Below are 18,022 nucleotides of genomic sequence, written 5' to 3'. Positions count from 1 at the left end.
CTCGGAGGTTCTCTAAAACGGTTAGCAACACGTAAATAAACGGTGCATTCAAAATAACCAAATAAATATTTTTTTCACAAAAATAGATTGATCAAGGTAGAGGAACAGCATCTAATTCCAGCGTTCTTCTAATGTTGCCATATCAGCGCTTTGACATTCAATTACAGCTGATTAAAAGCATTTTCAACTGAAATCGAGTGATAAATAGCTCAATAAGAAAGAAGTGAACAAGCAAGTTTCTATAAAAATTTTGCAAAATTTGTTGTTTAAATAGTGAAAATCTCGGGTGAGTTTTCAAAAAGCCGTAAGAGCCACCGTGACCTCCGACACTAATATTTGTTTTTTTCCCAATTGTAACAAGATTTAATTTTTTTTCAGTTTGGGGCACTTGAGAGACGAGTTGATGAACAATCTTAAGCATTTTTGAAATTTGTTTTTTCGTAAGTAGGTCGGATACCGATGCAAAATAGGCTTTGTTTACCATTGGCAATTACGGCTTTTGACTTAACCTGCCAAACATACGAGAATTTCCTATTAGCCATTTGAATAAATATTTGCGTAAAATTATAAAAGATAAATTAAATTAACTATCTCCCAGAACACCAGGTAGCAGTTATTGATCAGCCCGCCTGTGTGCTTCTAGCAGATGCGGCGAATGAAGCTAATGTAGGTAATCTCGAAAACACAAAACTTTAAAATTCGATATCTCTGGAACAAAACATATTCATTTCTGTCGATAAGTGATTCTTATGTAAAATTGGCCGGGAACACGATGGTGAGGTCAAATAAAAAAATAAGTTGGGGTGTTTTGAGATACGGCCGTTTAAAGTTTTCAATTGCGCAATACAGGTAGAAAAATAAATTAATCTAAATTTTGATCACGGAAATGGATTCTACGTCCAATTTCCTTCAAAATTGAGTCTAAGACCGACCCTCTAAGATTTGTGGTTCCTGAGCTATCGCCGTTTGAAACTAGGAGGTTTGGTCAAAAATCGCCAAAAATCGATTTTTGGGAGGTACAAAAATGGAGGGGGTGGTCCAATTTGGATGAAATTCGGGATTCTTACATGTTTTGATAGTATCAACAGCTCTGCCAAATTTGAGCAGGATCGGAGAGGGTAATTTTCAAATTTGCACTTTTTCGTGCACAGTTGAGATGGAATGACCCATATGCCTTCTCGTTTGTAATCATAGTAGCCAATGTTTTATGCTAAAAACGCTTATATACCAAGAATTTTGAAAATTCGTCGCTTTTTGTTCACTAAAATGCAAATATCTCGGTTTTGCGTGGACATAAATTGAATGTTAAAAAAGCAAAATGATCTCCGTAAAATTTCATATAAGATTTTTGGTTCGTTTTGGGGAGTGATTTTTCTCCCTAAAACGCCCCGCCATGCCCAAACGCAAGCTATTATGGACTATGTATGTACAGGAATTTGTTCAGGGGACATTAAACAATAACCCGGGTTCGCAACGACTGATTATTTTTAATCTTTCTGGTTTTGGCGAGCAGTCTTGTCGAAAAAGAAAAACAGATTTTCTCTACTTCACCGACGTTTCGGCCTTTATTTTGAGGCCTTCTTCAGGGGGTTTACTAAAAATGTCAAGCTTTTACAATTTGTGTGTGTTTGGTTGTGTTTTGTGTACTTACTAGTTGTCTGTTTCTTGTCAAAAATGTTTTAGTCCTATTGTTTAACTGTCCTTTACGTTTGCTGCACATCACTGTTTAATGAATTAATTTAATATTGTTTTGTAAACTATTGTGAAATACTAACATGTTTGTCCAAATAAATTGTTGTAAAACAACATTCAACTGCTGGTTCACTTTGTACTGTACAACGTCTAATTGCTAACTGTCAGGTGGATTGCTTCAGTTGTGATTGTGTTGTGTGTTTTTGTGGTTTTGTTTTGATTTTGTGTTTGTGTAGGACATGTAGTATTCCAGCGTATGTGCTGTTCAGGCCATCGGTGTCGGTCCTCTTGTTGACAGTGTCAGCCAGATCATCTCCAAGAGAGGGAGAGATGATCTCTTGAAGGACTGGTCCAGTATCTTGGCTTGTGTTGTATCGAACCGGTGGCCGGTATCGATACAATGGGACACAAGTGCGGTTTTTTCCTTGTGAGCCTGAACCTCTACGTCGGTGTACGTGTGGCCGGACTAAAACATTTTTGACAAGAAACAGACAACTAGTAAGTACACAAAACACAACCAAACACACACAAATTGTAAAAGCTTGACATTTTTAGTAAACCCCCTGAAGAAGGCCTCAAAATAAAGGCCGAATCGTCGGTGAAGTAGAGAAAATCTGTTTTTCTTTTTCGACAAGACTGCTCGCCAAAACCAGAAAGATTAAACAATAACTTGAAGCCCAAAGCGACCAAATTTGAATGACTTTACCCGGGCAGACGGTAATAACTAGAGGGTGACGAGCGGGAATTCCCGGGAAAAATTTCCCGGGAAATCGACCATTTTTGGATCTCTCGATTCCCGGGAAATTCGGTCGAGACTCCCGGGAATTTTTTAACTTATAAATATTGAAGCAAACATAGATAAACTAATAAGAAAAACATTTTGAAAAAATTGTTTTGAACATTTAATGTTCAATGTTCGATGTTCGATGTTCAATTTCGAAAAAACCAATGCTTCTTTAATCTTTTCATCCAGAAAGTTTAAACTTTAACTTGTCAAAAATTCCAAACGCTAGAATTGAGAAAAATTTGGACCCCAAAATTTACCTTTAAAAATATTTACCAGTTACACCCCAGACATGAAATCAAATTTTTATTTTCAAATATTTTTTTTTTAATTATTTCTAAGAGGGAAAAGATTTTTCAAGTTAAGTTTATTTCCATAATCTTCTCTTGAGCATAGCAATCCTCATAATCTAGTTTTTTGTGAACATATGAATTTTCCTGATAACTCTAAATATTTCTTCAATTAAACTTTAGAGTTGACCTCAAAAATAACAAAAAAAGTTGAATTTGTTGTTTTCAGTCGATGTTTACCATATTGCAAAATTCCCGATACTGGAAAATTATATATTAGTTATATTAGTTATTTTTTTTACAAAAATCTAATAACAACTTTGTGCAACTTTTAAAAAATGACTCAGTGCGAATTAAGATTCGTAAACATTTTAAACTATAATTTTGAGTCTTTAAAAGCTCAGGAAACGATTTTGTATTTCATAAAAAAATCAAAAAGTTTCATATAGTTCCTTAAAATTATGAGGCTGCTTAAATTACCGTCTCATAGAATTAGTATGAATCAATTGTAACTGAATTTATTAAAAAAACAAAAACAAATTTATTACTTTTCATTTTATTAAATTTTAGCACTATTGGCATAGTAAAAAAACTCCCGGGTCCCGGGAATTCCCGGGAAATGGCCAAATTCAACTCTCGATTCCCGGGAAATTGAAAATCTCGAGAATCGTCACCCTCTAGTAATAACAAAATTCATGCCATTTCAATAAAAAATACTGTTAAAATAACAGAAATTGTTATGGAATCTTCTTGAAAAATCCATTTTTGCCTAAGGGTATAATAACAATTTATGTTATCATAACAAAAATTGTTATTGGTCTGATATTGGTTGAAATCCAAAACAACTTTAGAATAACATTTCTTGTTATGGAAGAATATCTCCAAATGTTATTGGGATGATCGGATTAGTTGTTAAAATAACAAAAAATAATAACAAAGATTTGTTCGAAGAATAACTAAAAATGTTATTTGTCTGTTATTACAATAACAATCCAATAACAAAATATTCATAACGACGAATAACAAATCTTGTTATAAATAACATATAATGTTTTTTTCCTAGAATTATCAAATAACAAAAAATGTTATTCCCAAGTTATTTCCGTCTGCTCGGGTAGTATGATTGTTACGCGCATTTCTGAAAAAAACACGAAAAATGCACTTTTTTTTATTCAAGCTGTATCATTAATCGCGCGCGAGTTGTAGTCCATTTTTGGGATTTTTTGTTGTATGAACGGGCTCTTATCGGTATTTTTCGGTGAAATTAAACTCTCAAAATTAGAAGATAAGTGGATAGGTGACTAGTGTCTTAGAAGAAGATTGAAAAGGACGGAAACTAAGTCAGCGAAAGGGCCATATGAGAAAGCGTACGTGTGTGATCAAGTCTTTTAACCTTCTAATTTGGCTGTGTACAAGTACTAAGTCGCAACCTCAGTAAGTGTACACAGACAAATCATCCCTCACTTTTAGACGGAAATGTGTAAAAAACACACAGTGATTATTAATGTCACCGCAGTACTTAAATAACAATATGAAACGAAATTACGATACAGCTTGTATCCACATATAACGGTTGATTACCAGTCTATTTTTCGAGACGCAGTGGCCGATTTTGCAAAAACTGTAGATCAGTGAGTCAAAGGTGTAGCAAAAAGCTTCAAGGGTTCTATAAGATGATTTGAACATTAAAACACAGTTTGCTCGCAAAGATTGATTCAAATTCGTGTAAGATCCATTTTTTTGTGCGAAAGCAAAACGTCAACGCAGCGTACTCAAAATCCAATCGAATCTTTTTGTTTGCTTGTATAGCAAAAATTTGGAAATCAATTTTTCTATCGAATGTGCAACCTAACTCTAACCACATGCATTAATGAAAAATTCTATCGTCGAATCTCATGAATTTAGAACAGAATATTAACATAAAATTTCATGGTGCATATTAATTTTGCCCATTAATTCGCTGGAAGCACCGCCATAAAGTAAGCTTTCCTGTGAAAGTGTGAGATGTGGACCATTCACACAAAAGGCTTGCCAATTTGCAATTCTCAGTAAATTATTAACGAGTTGTTCGTCCGTTCACACACGAACGATTCCACCAGATAATGGGTTGCTGTCGGTCTTGGAGGCATAGAGATTTGAAACCCACCAGAGCTTGAATATTAACCATGGAGCTCGGTCATAGGACGTCCTATCGCTCGGAATCAGTTCGTTTGTAGAAGCTCACTGCAGTCGGTATCAGTCTGGCACAATCTTGGAAACCGAACTGGATGGTCTGTCCTGGTCAGGCAGTTTGAACTTAATTACACAAATTCTGTTTCAAAACAGTCCCATCCAAGCCCCATTCTTGATTGAGGAGAGCCAGTTTTTTTTATGGGACAGCATCAACGGAGTAAAGTTTGATAGCGTTGGAAGGACTCCTCTGGATGACGTTTAACATAATTTGCAAAATCACGATTATATGACTATACACGGGGCGACGTGATGTCTGGTGACTATGCAATCATATTTCACAACAATGGAATCATCTTCACTTTCACTGCCTGCCTGCCTTTCGAAGGAAAACGTGATGGCATCGTCCTGGCGGAGACTCACGTTCACGGCGGTGAGAGCATACAGCCATTTCCCGAGGCACGGTGCTCTTTTCTTTATGTACCTCCGAAGAAGTAGTGCCAACGTAGAACTGGAAGTTAGTGGAACTCTTCTTTGTCTGGCGTGATGTAGTGACCGTAGTGTGTTTATGAATATATGAACATCTTCCTGTATTTTATTATAAAAGCCAATAAAAAGTTAAAATGTTATTCCTGAATGGTTCATTATCCATCACCCTCAATACCTCACCAATTTGCAATCAAAACACAATTAGATCAATCAGTTCAGCACTGGCAGCACATCAACTGATAAACATCGAAGCCATTTTGCGTGGGATTCCCCAACAAAAAAAAAATAAAAGAAGCACAATGTCACTGCCTGTCGTTCGTTCGTTCGCTGCTACTAAACCGTGAAAAATGAGCCTCCATCGGGCCGAGGCAGAGTGGCAAAGTCCGCCTTCTACGGCTTCGTCCTGGCAGGAATGAAAAGAAAGCATAAAATCATTGGAAAATGGGAATTTTATTTCCCAGTTTTATCACAACTTTCATTTCGCGCGCATTTTTCGCGAGCTGTCCTCGCACGGCGAGGCAACTCGAAACAATTTATATTGAAATATACTCTTTCTTTTCCCCCGTGGGTGTCCTTCCAGCGTTGTCTTTCCAGCGTCGTTTCCCCCCGATTCTCGATAGATATAAAAGTTTCATCTCCGGTTTTTGGCACTTGCGAAAAAAAAAATCTAAACGGCTTGGGAAATGGTGAAATGGAGCATATAATTTACAGCATACTCTTCGATTCGTTGTCAATGATTTATCAATGACGCAGCTGCTTACCCACCCACCCCTCTCTCCCCCCCTCGGCGCCGAAAAGTGAAAAGAAGTTGGGAAATTCCATTTTTTGGGTGGTCATGGCCACCGGAGTCAAAGACATCAAAAGTAATGTCACGTAAGGGCTAAGCCAACGAACCTTGGCTTTCGATCAAAGTCGAGATAGATGTAATCATCGGGAATGCTTTTCTGCCATCCAGAACAGAACAGAGCTTACACCCCAAGTTGAGTGGCACGTGGTCCTTTGTGGGGTGGGAAGTTGGGTGTCGTGCGTGCGGCGGATATCCCCAAAGTGTTTGATTAGTTTTGCCACGAGGGGAATTCCGACGGCAATCTATTGCAATTTGTTGTGCCAATAGAGCGTTGTGTTTTTGTTGTTTTTGTTGTTGTGGTTTCGGCGGCGACGGAACAAAGAGACACAAAGTCTCTCAACGGCAGAGACAGCGAGTATCCAATATCGGATACCACAGCCAACGGAACTGCCACATGGGTTGACGGTGCGTGTTCAACGGGCTTCGAAGTAAACTTGGCTCGCACATACGGTCTCCAAAAGAGTGACAGCAAACACACAATTTGCCGGAGATCGTTTTGGCTGAACAAGCAGAAGACAGGTGGGAAGCCTAAGTCTCGTTGGGATTTTATCGCAAAATCGTTCAGTTTATGTGAGATGATTTAAAACGGTTCAAATCAGATGTCGCTCAAGACAGAATCCGAGCAAAGATTTTTGCTAGTTTATTTTGCTCTACCAATGTTTGAAATAAAACCATTTCAACAAGACTCCAATCAAACAAAGTTTTACAATGATCTCACAAATTTGGAACAGTACCCAAGTAACAATTTCAGTTTTGTAACAGTCTCAAAGAGTTTCTGTAGAATTCTTAAGAAAATTCAAATGAAATGCTTTATGGTTCTACATGCTGAGTTAAATACCAGTTAAATCAACATTAAATCCAAAATGGACTATTTTAGGAGGTTATCAAGAGTATTTTTGAGGAGCATGTTAAAACTTACCAGTTTTAATGTGTGCTTTATAAATACATAATAGAGCTCTTCAAAACAAGATTAAAACTGCTTGGCTTGGAAAAAGGTTTTCTTGAAGTCTGTAATTATTCTTGAATGCTATATCAGAGCATGAAGTATTTTTTTTTTTTGTTTTGCAGTAAAACCAAAAGGTTGTATATCAGAGGGAATGACATACAAATTTACTTGATTAAAATATTTTTTTCTTACACGCAAATACAATGACTGATGGCAGATGATAATAATTTGGCAATATTATTTATTGTAACTAAGAAATATTTGTTGAAGTTTATACTTATAATAAGCCACAACAGTTATGCCAGAAAAAAATCATCGACCAATTTTCAAAGATAGCTCGAAAAATTAGTGTGAGCACTTTCAATTCCCTGAAAAAATGTTGAGATTTTTTCAAAAACTAATAATTTTTGCTTGTTGTTGCTTCCAAATTCAATATGGCTGCGTTTTTTTGTCCTTTGCTTCTTTCAGCAATATGGCAAAATTCGATAAGTATAAATGCTCTTGATTAAATATATTTGAAATCTATTCATTCTTGAGCAGTTCTGCCTCAAAACTAGCCAGAACATATCAGATTTATAAAAGACTTATAAGGGCTTTAATCAGAACCAAAACGTTTTATCATGGTTTTCTACAAGATTACACATGGCGGGACCGTAGCACATGCAACTTTTTCAGCTGCAAGTAGATCGCCTTCGTTGGTGGAGAAATTGAATTTCAAAATAACTGAATAAAAAAACAGAAAGGTTTTTTGCTTTTTAACGATATTTATTCATTTAAAAAACACACAGCATGAACACACATAAAATCACTTAATGAAGAACCAACTAACGCAATTTTATTCGTGTAGCTTTATAAACACGGTCCTTATTATCACTATTGTTAAGTGATCGTCACAACATTTACCGCAGTTTTTTCACTTTTCCCTTCACTTACACAAGTAGACAGTACAAAAAGACCATATTATTGATTGAAATAGTTATTCACAAAAAAATACAAAAAAAAAACTGCAACAATAGCACAAATGACACCTTGAGCGCAACTGTCAATTATTGGGCGTAACAATACACAAAACTAGATCTAATGGGTTTTATCGAAGACTAATTTACGAATATAATGTTTTATGGATAGCCTTTTGTATACCTTAAGTATTTATGCCAGTCCTTGTTAAATCTCAATAGTCTGCAGACATGTAGCAACACGGGAAAATGGCGGATAAGCATTTTGACTGCTGGAACTATTCTACAAGTTTCGATACAAAAAGTAACATTTTCACAAAACAAAAGCTGGCTTCCCGGTTACCTTTTAACACTACGGGTTTTGTTAAATAGTTACCTGTTGTTTCAGAATTTGCAAAACAGTTCCAGCTATCAAAATGCTTTTGCGACCTTTCCAAATGACGCTCCAGAAGTATTCCCCAAAAACTATCAACCAAGCACACTTTATCGGAAATAAATTAATATTATTATTTTTTAATATAGAATTATTTCCCACAATGTAAGAACCGCAGGCAAAGTCGGATGTGTTTGGACAGGTGAATTAAAAATTCACTAAATCTTTAAAAGCACTTTTTTGAGCCAATTCCAAGGCACACAACAGTAACAACTATTTCAGGAAAATATTATATATTATTCTTTTCATCAAAACTAAAACACAATAAGAAACAACAAAAAGCCATTTTTATTACACCTTGAACGTAACAATGAATAATCTAACTGAATATTCACGAATAATTGTTTAGGAACAGCTTCACGTTCTGCACAGAACGAAGTTGCAGAGATACTGAAAGTTTAAGTCTTACAGGATTGTAAAAATGCTCTTTGAAGACGGGACTGATTTAAGGCAGACTTCGTTAAAGTCATTTAGCAACAAAACAACCTCTTCAAGATAGTTTAAAGTGTAAGGAATAAAAACAAATTAAAACCTAATATAAAATTCTTAACATTATCTTGAAGAAATCTTGAAACTATTATTAAGTTTCATGACCATAAAACAAGTAGGTTTTAATCAAAGCTTTAGTAATACTTTATTGCACTTTTTAAAACTTTAATAAAAACTAATAAGAATACTAAGCATATCATTTGTTACTTGGGTATACACCCAAAGGAAAAATATATCTCAAAATCTGCAACAGTGGATTTGCGGCAGAAAATGTCACATTTATAACATTTTTTGCAGCAAGCCCGTAGATCATTTTTGCCCGCGTGTAAACATTTCAGCGATCTGCAGTTCTCACCAACACATATAAGGCTGGCCCGACCCCGAGCAACACTTCAAAGAGAAAAATATGTTGGTGCTCTTTCACTCACATTTCATCAAGCGTCCATGGCGCGGTGGTAGCGTGTCGGATCAACAACCAAGAGGTTGGTGGTTCAATCCTCGTTCTGTTAAGGTTTTGCCTTCCTCACTTTACTGAGGAAAGGCTATAAAATCACTCGAAAAATGAACTTTTTAAATAGACCTCCTAGACCTACCTTCATTTGTACATATCGACTCAGAATCACCAGCTGAGCAAATGTCTGTGTGTTTGGCTGTATGTAGACATGTGTACCAAATCAATGTCACTGGAATATCTCGTCACAGACTCAACTGATTTTGGCCGGAAAGGTTTTAATCGAGCCGTCTTAACGTCCCCTACCTTGCTATTTAAATTCATACAGTGTTATCATGTATTTAAAAAGTTATGATAAAAAAACTGTTTCATACTAAATTAAAATTATGGTAAAAAGGGTGGTTTTTTCATGAAACCCTCACATGTTATATATTTTTAGAAAGCATATGAGAAGACCTTTCAGGTGGATCAAAAAAAAAAGTGATCGGACTTACCTATCCAAAGTTATGAACATTTAAATTAACTGAGAAGAATAACGTAACCTCACTTTTTTTTTCAATTTTTTTTTCTAGTTTTGTTTTGGTTTTTAAATTTGGATGCACAGGGTGATCCAACTGAAAAATTGTCGATGACAGTCGATGATCGACAAATACAGCTACCCCAAAAAAGACTACTTTTTAATCAAACTCAAATGGGGAATAGTAAGGGAGCATTTTTCTATTACGTAACGCACTCGATGATTTTTTTGTCAAATCCTTCTCCTTGGGATTGCGATTGTGGCGATATAGGCGTTCTAGTCAGAAATTTTTGGGTAGGTAGAACTATTCCTTTAAAATGCAACATTATATCAAGAAAACTGTTATTATGATCCTAACGAGGTCCCGGTAAATGGACCCAATAAAAAACTTTTATCAAAAAATCATAGAGTTATCTACGTGCGCATGTATTGCGTGTACGTACACGAAAAAGATTGAGGTTAAATTTTGTACCGGCCAGCAAAACAAATGGCGTGCTAGTGTGCGTGAGAGCGGGCTTAGATAACTCTATTACAGTTTATTCCAGAACGATTGGAATTGGGGAAAGTTCTTTTATTGCGTAACGCAGTTAGGGGGGAGGAGGGGGTGTCGGTGTCTGTTACGAAATGTTACAAAAATTGGGGGAGGGGGGGTGTGATGAAAAATTATGTTACGTAACGCGAAATTTTCACTGATGTTACTTGAGCAGGGAAACGTTAGCAGGGAAAATTTTATTTCTCGTATTGGCCACCAGATGGCGTCATTGAAATCCAATTTCCCTGCTCACTTCACATCGTCAGCAGGGAAAAAAAAATTGTGAAGGCAGCAGGGAAAGTGAAATTTCCCTGCTAACGTAAATAGGATTTTTAAACTATAATTTTTATCGTAAATGCAATATTTTCAACAATATATTTGCTTTGATGTATTTAAATTAGTTTTTTTTACGTATTTCAATGCCTTCGAATCTGAACAAATATTTTCCCTGCTAACGTATCAGTTACTGAGCCAGAAGAAAATTCATAGTCATGGATCACAAAAATCGGCGTTTTCAAACCAAAATAATAATAGTTTAAGTGTAAAATATTTTTTTAATTCATTCCTGTTCTTCAAGTGTTCAGCAGTGAATTCTTTCATTGGGGCGTGGCTTATTATTGTGATGAGCATTTTCCTTGCTAACTTCACAGTAACCAAGCTTTTTGTTTTTTTATACAGTGTAAGGTCATGTACACTCAAAGTCAGAAGAATCCCTCAAAAGGGTACTTTCAATCCTCAAAAAGGATACTTTCTATCCTTTTCTAAAGTTCACCCGGCGTCACCCTTTTAAAAGGGTATGTCAAATTCAGTACATTTTCGATACCCTTTTAAAGGGTGACGACGGGTGAACTTGAAAAAAGGATACTTTTTACTTTGAGTGTAGAACTATTCAAAAAATAAATGAGTAGGTATCTATAGAGCTATCTAAGCCCGATCTCACGCACACTAGCTTACCATTTGTTTTTGCTGGCGACCACAAATTTTAACCTAAAAATCCATCGTGTACGTACACGCAATACATGCGTACGTAGATAGCTCTATTTAATTTAACACTAGCACACTTTACTACCTTTTCATAAAAGTACGATTGTAATGTAAACTCAAATGAATATTTTGTTTGAAATAACAATATCACATCTTTTCTGGTTGGATAACTCTTAAAGATTTGGATTTCCTTGCAAATATTGCTTTACCATTGATCGCTTGGTATTAGAATTTTATTTTAAAACAATTAAATTTCTAAAAAAAAAAAAGTTAGCAAGTAAAATGCTCATCACAATAATAAGCCACGCCCCAATTATAAAATTCACTGCTGAACACTTGAAGAACAGGAATGATTTGAAAATATTTTACACCAACATATTTGAGTACCTTTGTATAAAAGTTTGAATGTAAATTAAAACTAAAATTATTATTTTGGTTTGAAAACACCGATTTTTGTGATCCATGACTATGAATTTTCTTCTGGCTCAGTAACTGATAAGTTAGCAGGGAAAATATTTGTTCAGATTCGAAGGCATTGAAATACGTAAAAAAAACTAATTTAAATACATCAAAGCAAATATATTGTTGAAAAGATTGCATTTACGATAAAAATTATAGTTTAAAAAATCCTATTTACGTTAGCAGGGAAATTTCACTTTCCCTGCTGTCTTCACAATTTTTTTCCCTGCTGACGATGTGAAGTGAGCAGGGAAATTAGATTTCAATGACGCCATCTGGTGGCCAATACGAGAACTAAAATTTTCCCTGCTAACGTTTCCCTGCTGAAGTAATATCAGTAAATTTTCATATAAGCACTCATACAAATTTGCAAAAAGACCTTGTGTTACGCGTTACAGGGGTGGTAGGGGGGATCGCTCATCTGTTACGAAGGGAGAGGAGGGGGGGTCAAAAATCGCAAATTTTGCGTTACTTAATAAAAGAACGCTCCCTTATGGAATGTTTTGCTCTATATTTTTCAGATAAGCGTGTAAACGTCAACACAAAATGTTTTCATCCCATGTTTGTTTTCGATTGTCTGATCGTTCCGTCATCGTTTGTGGCAAGTGAAAGCCCCTGCTAAAGTGCTCCCCAAACTAGGAACCCAGAAGTGGACCTCGGGAATCTAGCCGGTGAAAAAGGACATTTTGAAAAACAAGCCAGAGACAAGCTGGTCGGAGGAGGTATAATCAGCCACTATAGCAGCCATTTCCATCACGATTATCGTCTCCACCAGGAGACGGCCGTTGCGGAAGACTGTCTGGTGGTGAACCAATCCGTCGAGGTCCGTCCCGGACCCGGAATTCGAACGAGTAGCATGATGCGTTGGACACGATTCCGACCGAGCTGGACAAGCCTTACTGAATTTACTTCAAGGCATCAAGCGTGTCGAAGGTGGTTTCGATCCGGAAGGTAGAGGCGGAGAGCATCGGCAAGTTGGTCACGGTTCGAGGAATTGTTTCCCGTTGCACCGAGATGAAGCCCATGATGACGGTGGACACGTGTCGAGTGGTTTCTTCGATAGATTGGTTCACTACGAGACGATCTTTCACAACGGCAGTATTTTGGTGGGACCGATAGTGGCTGGTTATACCTTCTCCACCCATCTTGACTCTGGATTGTATTTTAAAACGGCTTTTCCATCAGCAAGGGCTTGGTTCCGGGACTGCTGAGTGAGACTTTTCTGGAAGCACACCAGATCGTCTGTCTGAACAAGTCCGAGGATGGCGAGACGACTTACAAGCTGACTATCACGAGCTACCACGAAAAGCAGCCGCTATCACGAATCAAAACACTGGACATGTAGCTGATCCGCCGGCACATCTCACTGTGCAAGCGCAAAATTCCGGTCATCAGGCCGGATTGGTCTAAATACATCGTCAACGCGTACGTCGTACGCACCGCGAGACACGCGAATCGGCTCGAAACTTGCTGAGAATTTTGCGCCTTTCGACCGCCCTTGTCCGGCTCCGTCTTGCCGATGAGCTCTACACGGTTGTCATGCAGGGAGCCCTCCGTCTGCTAGAAATGTTCAAGGGCTTGCTGAACCAAACCAAGTAGAGGAGATGAGCAATTCTCTACGAAATCGTTATTTTTTTTTAAATTTAAATTTTTGATTTTTTTTTATTCGGTTGAAATTTTTTGGTGCTTTTGGTATGCCCAAAGTAGCCAGTTATTTTAGGTAATTTAGAGTTTCATTGATTGGCCTCGTGGCGCGGTGGTTAGCGGCTTCGGTTGCCGATCCCTAAGTTGCTATGGGGCGCGGGTTCGATTTCCGCCTTATCCTTCTTGCCTTCTATCGGATGGGGAAGTAAAACGTCGGTCCATTTGCGTAAAAGAGGTTTGGGTGACTCACCACACATAACCTTCGGACGCCTAGAAATGAGCAGAAACTTGCAACAGAGATCACAAAAGACCCGGGGGTAGTTAAAATGGATTGTTCGCTTTTTTTGATTTTCACAATACATGATCCAGGTTGTGTAAGTAATTGGTAGTTTGGAATCGGAAGAATTATTAGTTAGAAAATAAAAGAATAATTCGATCGTTAGCTCAGTCCAGGTGTAGGAGTCGTCTCCCTGGGTCATGTCTCGGTGGTGTCGCTTGTAGGCAGTTGGGCCAACAATCCAAAGGTTGTCAGTTCGAATCCCGGGGTGAATGGAAGCTAAGGTGTAAAAAGAGGTTTGCAATTGCCTCAACAATCAAGCCTTCGGACACCTAGTTTCGAGTAGGAATCTCGCAATCGAAAACGCCAAGGCAATGCTGTAGAGCGAAAAATTTGATTTGATTTTGATTTGTTTTAAATTTGTTTATTGCTTGGCATTATTTCTTAAAATTATATTTTTCCTAAAAATGTTTACACTCAACCCCCGGTGGTTGATTACTTTTTCGTTTGACACTTTTTACCTTCCTCACCTTACTGAAGAAAGGCTATAAAATCACTCGAAAAATTAACTTCTTAATTTGACCTTCTAGACCCACCTTCGTGTATACATATCGACTCAGAATCACGAGCTGAGCAAATGTCTGTGTGTTTGGCTGTATGTAGACATGTGTACCAAATCAATGTCACTGAAACATCTCTGCACTGACTGAACCGATTTTAGCCGGAGTGGTTTTAATAGATCTGTCTAAACGTCCCATAAGGCCCTATTAAAAACAATGGAGTTTAATAAAGTATTCCAAAAGTTATGTTAAAAAAAACTATTCCATATAAAATTAAAATTATGCTAAAAAGGGTGTTTTTTCATAGAACCCTTACTTATTACATATTTTTCGAAAGCTCATGAGAAGGCCTACTATGTGGATTGAAAAAAAAGTTATCAGACCAAAGTTATGAGCACTTAAAAAAATATTAGAGAAAAGTAACATAACCTCACTTGCTTTTTGTTTTGGTTTTCAAATTCGGATGCACAGGGTGATCCAAGGGAGCGTTCTTTTATTAGGGGGAGAGGGGGTGTCAGCGTCTGTTACGAAATGTTACGGAAATTGGGGGAGGGGGGGGGGTGTGATGAAAAATTATGTTACGTAACGCAAAATTTTCATATGAGCACTCATAAAAATTAGCAAAAAAGACCTTGTGGAGGGGGAGGGGGGGTCAAAAATCTCGAATTTAGCGTTACGTAATAAAAGAACGCTCCCCAACTAAACAATTGTGAAATGACAGTCGATGATCGACGAATAGAGCTATTCTAATTTATGTTAAGCGTGTAACTGTCAAATTGTTTTCAGTAAATAAACCGCCATGTTTGTCAACATCAGCGACACGAGAGATTCTGTTCCTTCAAAAAAATAGAGTTGCCCGGTATCCTCCCGGAATTTGATTGCGGGTGTTGGGAAGTGGCTTCTTTCGGGACCTGGGGCAGCTGGTTTTAGAAGCCCGTCGGAGTGCGAATGATTTGTTTGGTCGCTAAAGTTGGGCGATGATTACCGGAGACTGCATCGGTCTAGTTTTCTCCTCGCGAGAAAAGGACTGGCCGGAGCCGTAAGAATATTTTCAGTTTAGTTTCAAGTTACGCGCGAAACCGGGCACAAAACGAGAACTGCAGTGGATGCCGGCGCTTCTGGAACGTCAGATGGTCCCACTGCAGTGGAAGTGCATCCGTTCGCCAGAGGAGGTGGCCTGCGGGATGATCTCCTCGCGGCCGCGATTTTCCGCTATCAGCTTCATCATTCAGCTTTGCGCTTGCAGGCGCTCGATGGCGTTTTCATCGACCTGGACTGGTCACCCAGGACCCTGTTCCGTAGGAGGAGGACGATGTAGTTGGCTGCTGCGGTGGTGGGGGGAGGGGGGTTTAGTGTGATTTGATTGATTATAGCTTCACGAAAGAATTTATCTTGTGCAAATTATCACAACCGGCCATTCCATAGCCTCAACAATTCGGTTCTGTTAGGCCTGCTGCTGATTCCCCTGCGTCTCCATCGGTTCTGTATCTGCGGGATCGGATAGGCTTGCAGACTCTGACTGGCGGCTTTTGCTGTTGCCGTTTGGCCCTCTCCCTTCTTGGCCAGTTTTTCTTCCTCCATCAGCTGATCCACCGTTATAGTACAATTACTTCGTCGCACCACGCCGTTATCCTCTTCCTCGATGCCACGGGTTCCTCCTCCTATTCCGGTTTCGACAACCTGAACTGGTCATACCGGGAAGTGTCCTTGCGTAGAATCAGCATATTATGGCCGGTGGCGCAAGTATCGTTTGTGTCGCACTCGTTGGTGCTGTCGGTGCCCCGGACGGGCATTGCTCACACCAAGACATGCCGCGATTGGCATTCGCAGCAGCATCGGAATCAGCACCGAGTTTTTCAGGACGACCGGCGCCGGTGTGGCGAAAACCGGCGGCGATTCCCCGTCGGGCACCGAAGACAGGTGCTCCTGGGAGCAGTCCCTCGATTTCCGTTTCTTGAATGCAACGAACGGTACTGGCTGGTCGCTGCGGCCGGTCGGCTTGCTGCGTGGGTTCAAACGTGCTTCCGGAGATCTGCTTGGGTTGTTTCGGTACCCGCGACTTCCCAGTCAACTCAATCGGTATTCTGAAACGGAATTTAATTAGAACCGTTTAAGAATTCCATTCCAAATGCAGCAACTGGTTCCATGTACGTGCCGGTTGTTGCGTTTGAAACGGAATTTGTAAACGATTCGAATTGAATTCCGTTTTAGAATTCCGATTGAGTTGACTGGCGCTTGTGGTTTGGTAATTTGTTGTTTTATTGGATACGCTAACTTGGTACTTACTAAAAGTGTTGACTAGCTTTTTTAAATTCAAAAATCGACCAGAAATGCTACATGACCACATCATGGGTAGTAACAGTAAGTAAATTGTTTGTGAATTTGAAAGATTCAAAGTTTTTTGTACAAATTAATTGCAGGAAACCGAAGAAGTGGCCTTCATACTGCTCTATACGACCAGCTAAACCTGATAAAAAAGGAGGCCGTGCTGCATCAACTCCTAGTGAATATCTGTACCGTCATCCGACCGCTCATGTTCCCTACAGCACCTGTGGGCGAGGTCAATTTCAACCTGGAACGCTCTATTTGTGTCCTCCCCTGTCATTCTTCGTCGCCCTTTTTGAGAAGAATATAAAGCTGCCCTGCCGGAAGTGGAACCATCAGAAGCAGCCGCTGAAGGACCCAAGGCGAAGTAAAAATATGCGATACGGAACCACCCCAAAAGAACCTTCAACCCGCTCATCCTCCTGACCTGTAAGGCGAAAAAAAAAGAACAAAACCAAGTTCATCAACCTGGGAGTCAAAACTGTCGCTCGATGTGATAACTGCAAAATGGTGTGTGACTTCCGCCTGGCTCAGTAGGGTCTCGAGAGCCTCAACGGATTTACCGGCGTGGGGTTTGCACTCCTTCATATTCCTATGCGTGTCCTCGTCCAGCCCTTCGATTTTCGATGGCTTCTTCGAATCGTTGTTGGGCAGCAGCTTGATCAGGTCATTCTTGATGATGTGCGCCCATAGCTCCACGCCGGTAAATCCGTTGCCAGGCAGATGTCGCACCGAACGAAAGTTTTGACGCTCAGGTTGATGAACTTGATTTTGTTCTTCTTTTTGCCTCACAGCACCGGGTCAAGAAGAAACGCAAACAATAATTTGAGGAAGGCTCTATTCACCTTATAGGTGGATTAAGTAACGTTTTTTTTTGTGAAATACAATCAAAAAGCCGTCGGTAATGTCGATAATTGTCGGTAACGGGCAAAAATGTCATACCCCTATATCGCAAAAAATGCATGAGGACAGTTTTCATGCAGATTCTTATATACTTTCATAGGGGGATGGCGTCGCTATTTTTAGACCACGTTTTCCACTTTTTCTCATCGAAACCGACTACTTTATCGAATTCATTTTGCTGGGCGAGATAGGACGCCGTCTATTTTTAGACGATGACTCAGCACTTTTCCACTCTAGCGCTTAAAAAAACCAGATGGCAGCACGATGTAACGCCA

The 18,022-nt window shown here is 38.8% G+C and overlaps 2 protein-coding genes across 3 annotated transcripts in view; both read left to right on the top strand.

Moving 5' to 3' along the window:
• Positions 1 to 18,022, top strand: part of LOC6043584 (protein eva-1) — a 346,252-nt gene that overhangs the window by 170,179 nt on the left and 158,051 nt on the right. The window lies entirely within an intron of this gene.
• On the top strand, positions 15,322 to 17,711 carry LOC119769649. Of its 2 annotated transcripts, none has more exons than XR_005278462.1 (2): positions 15,322 to 15,558; positions 17,639 to 17,711. XR_005278462.1 is itself a non-coding variant. In XM_038262924.1 (2 exons), exons 1-2 carry the CDS (start codon positions 15,497 to 15,499, stop codon positions 17,268 to 17,270), a joined length of 393 nt encoding a protein of 130 aa, XP_038118852.1. In that variant the 5' UTR covers positions 15,322 to 15,496; the 3' UTR covers positions 17,271 to 17,570. The 2 variants fall into 2 exon arrangements, 1 of the variants encoding a protein (XP_038118852.1); XM_038262924.1 differs by lacking the exon at positions 17,639 to 17,711 and adding an exon at positions 16,940 to 17,570.

The sequence above is a fragment of the Culex quinquefasciatus genome, chromosome 3 (genome assembly GCF_015732765.1).
Source record: "Culex quinquefasciatus strain JHB chromosome 3, VPISU_Cqui_1.0_pri_paternal, whole genome shotgun sequence".
Lineage (NCBI taxonomy): Eukaryota > Metazoa > Arthropoda > Insecta > Diptera > Culicidae > Culex > Culex quinquefasciatus.
This window is presented reverse-complemented; position numbering and strand designations above follow the sequence as displayed.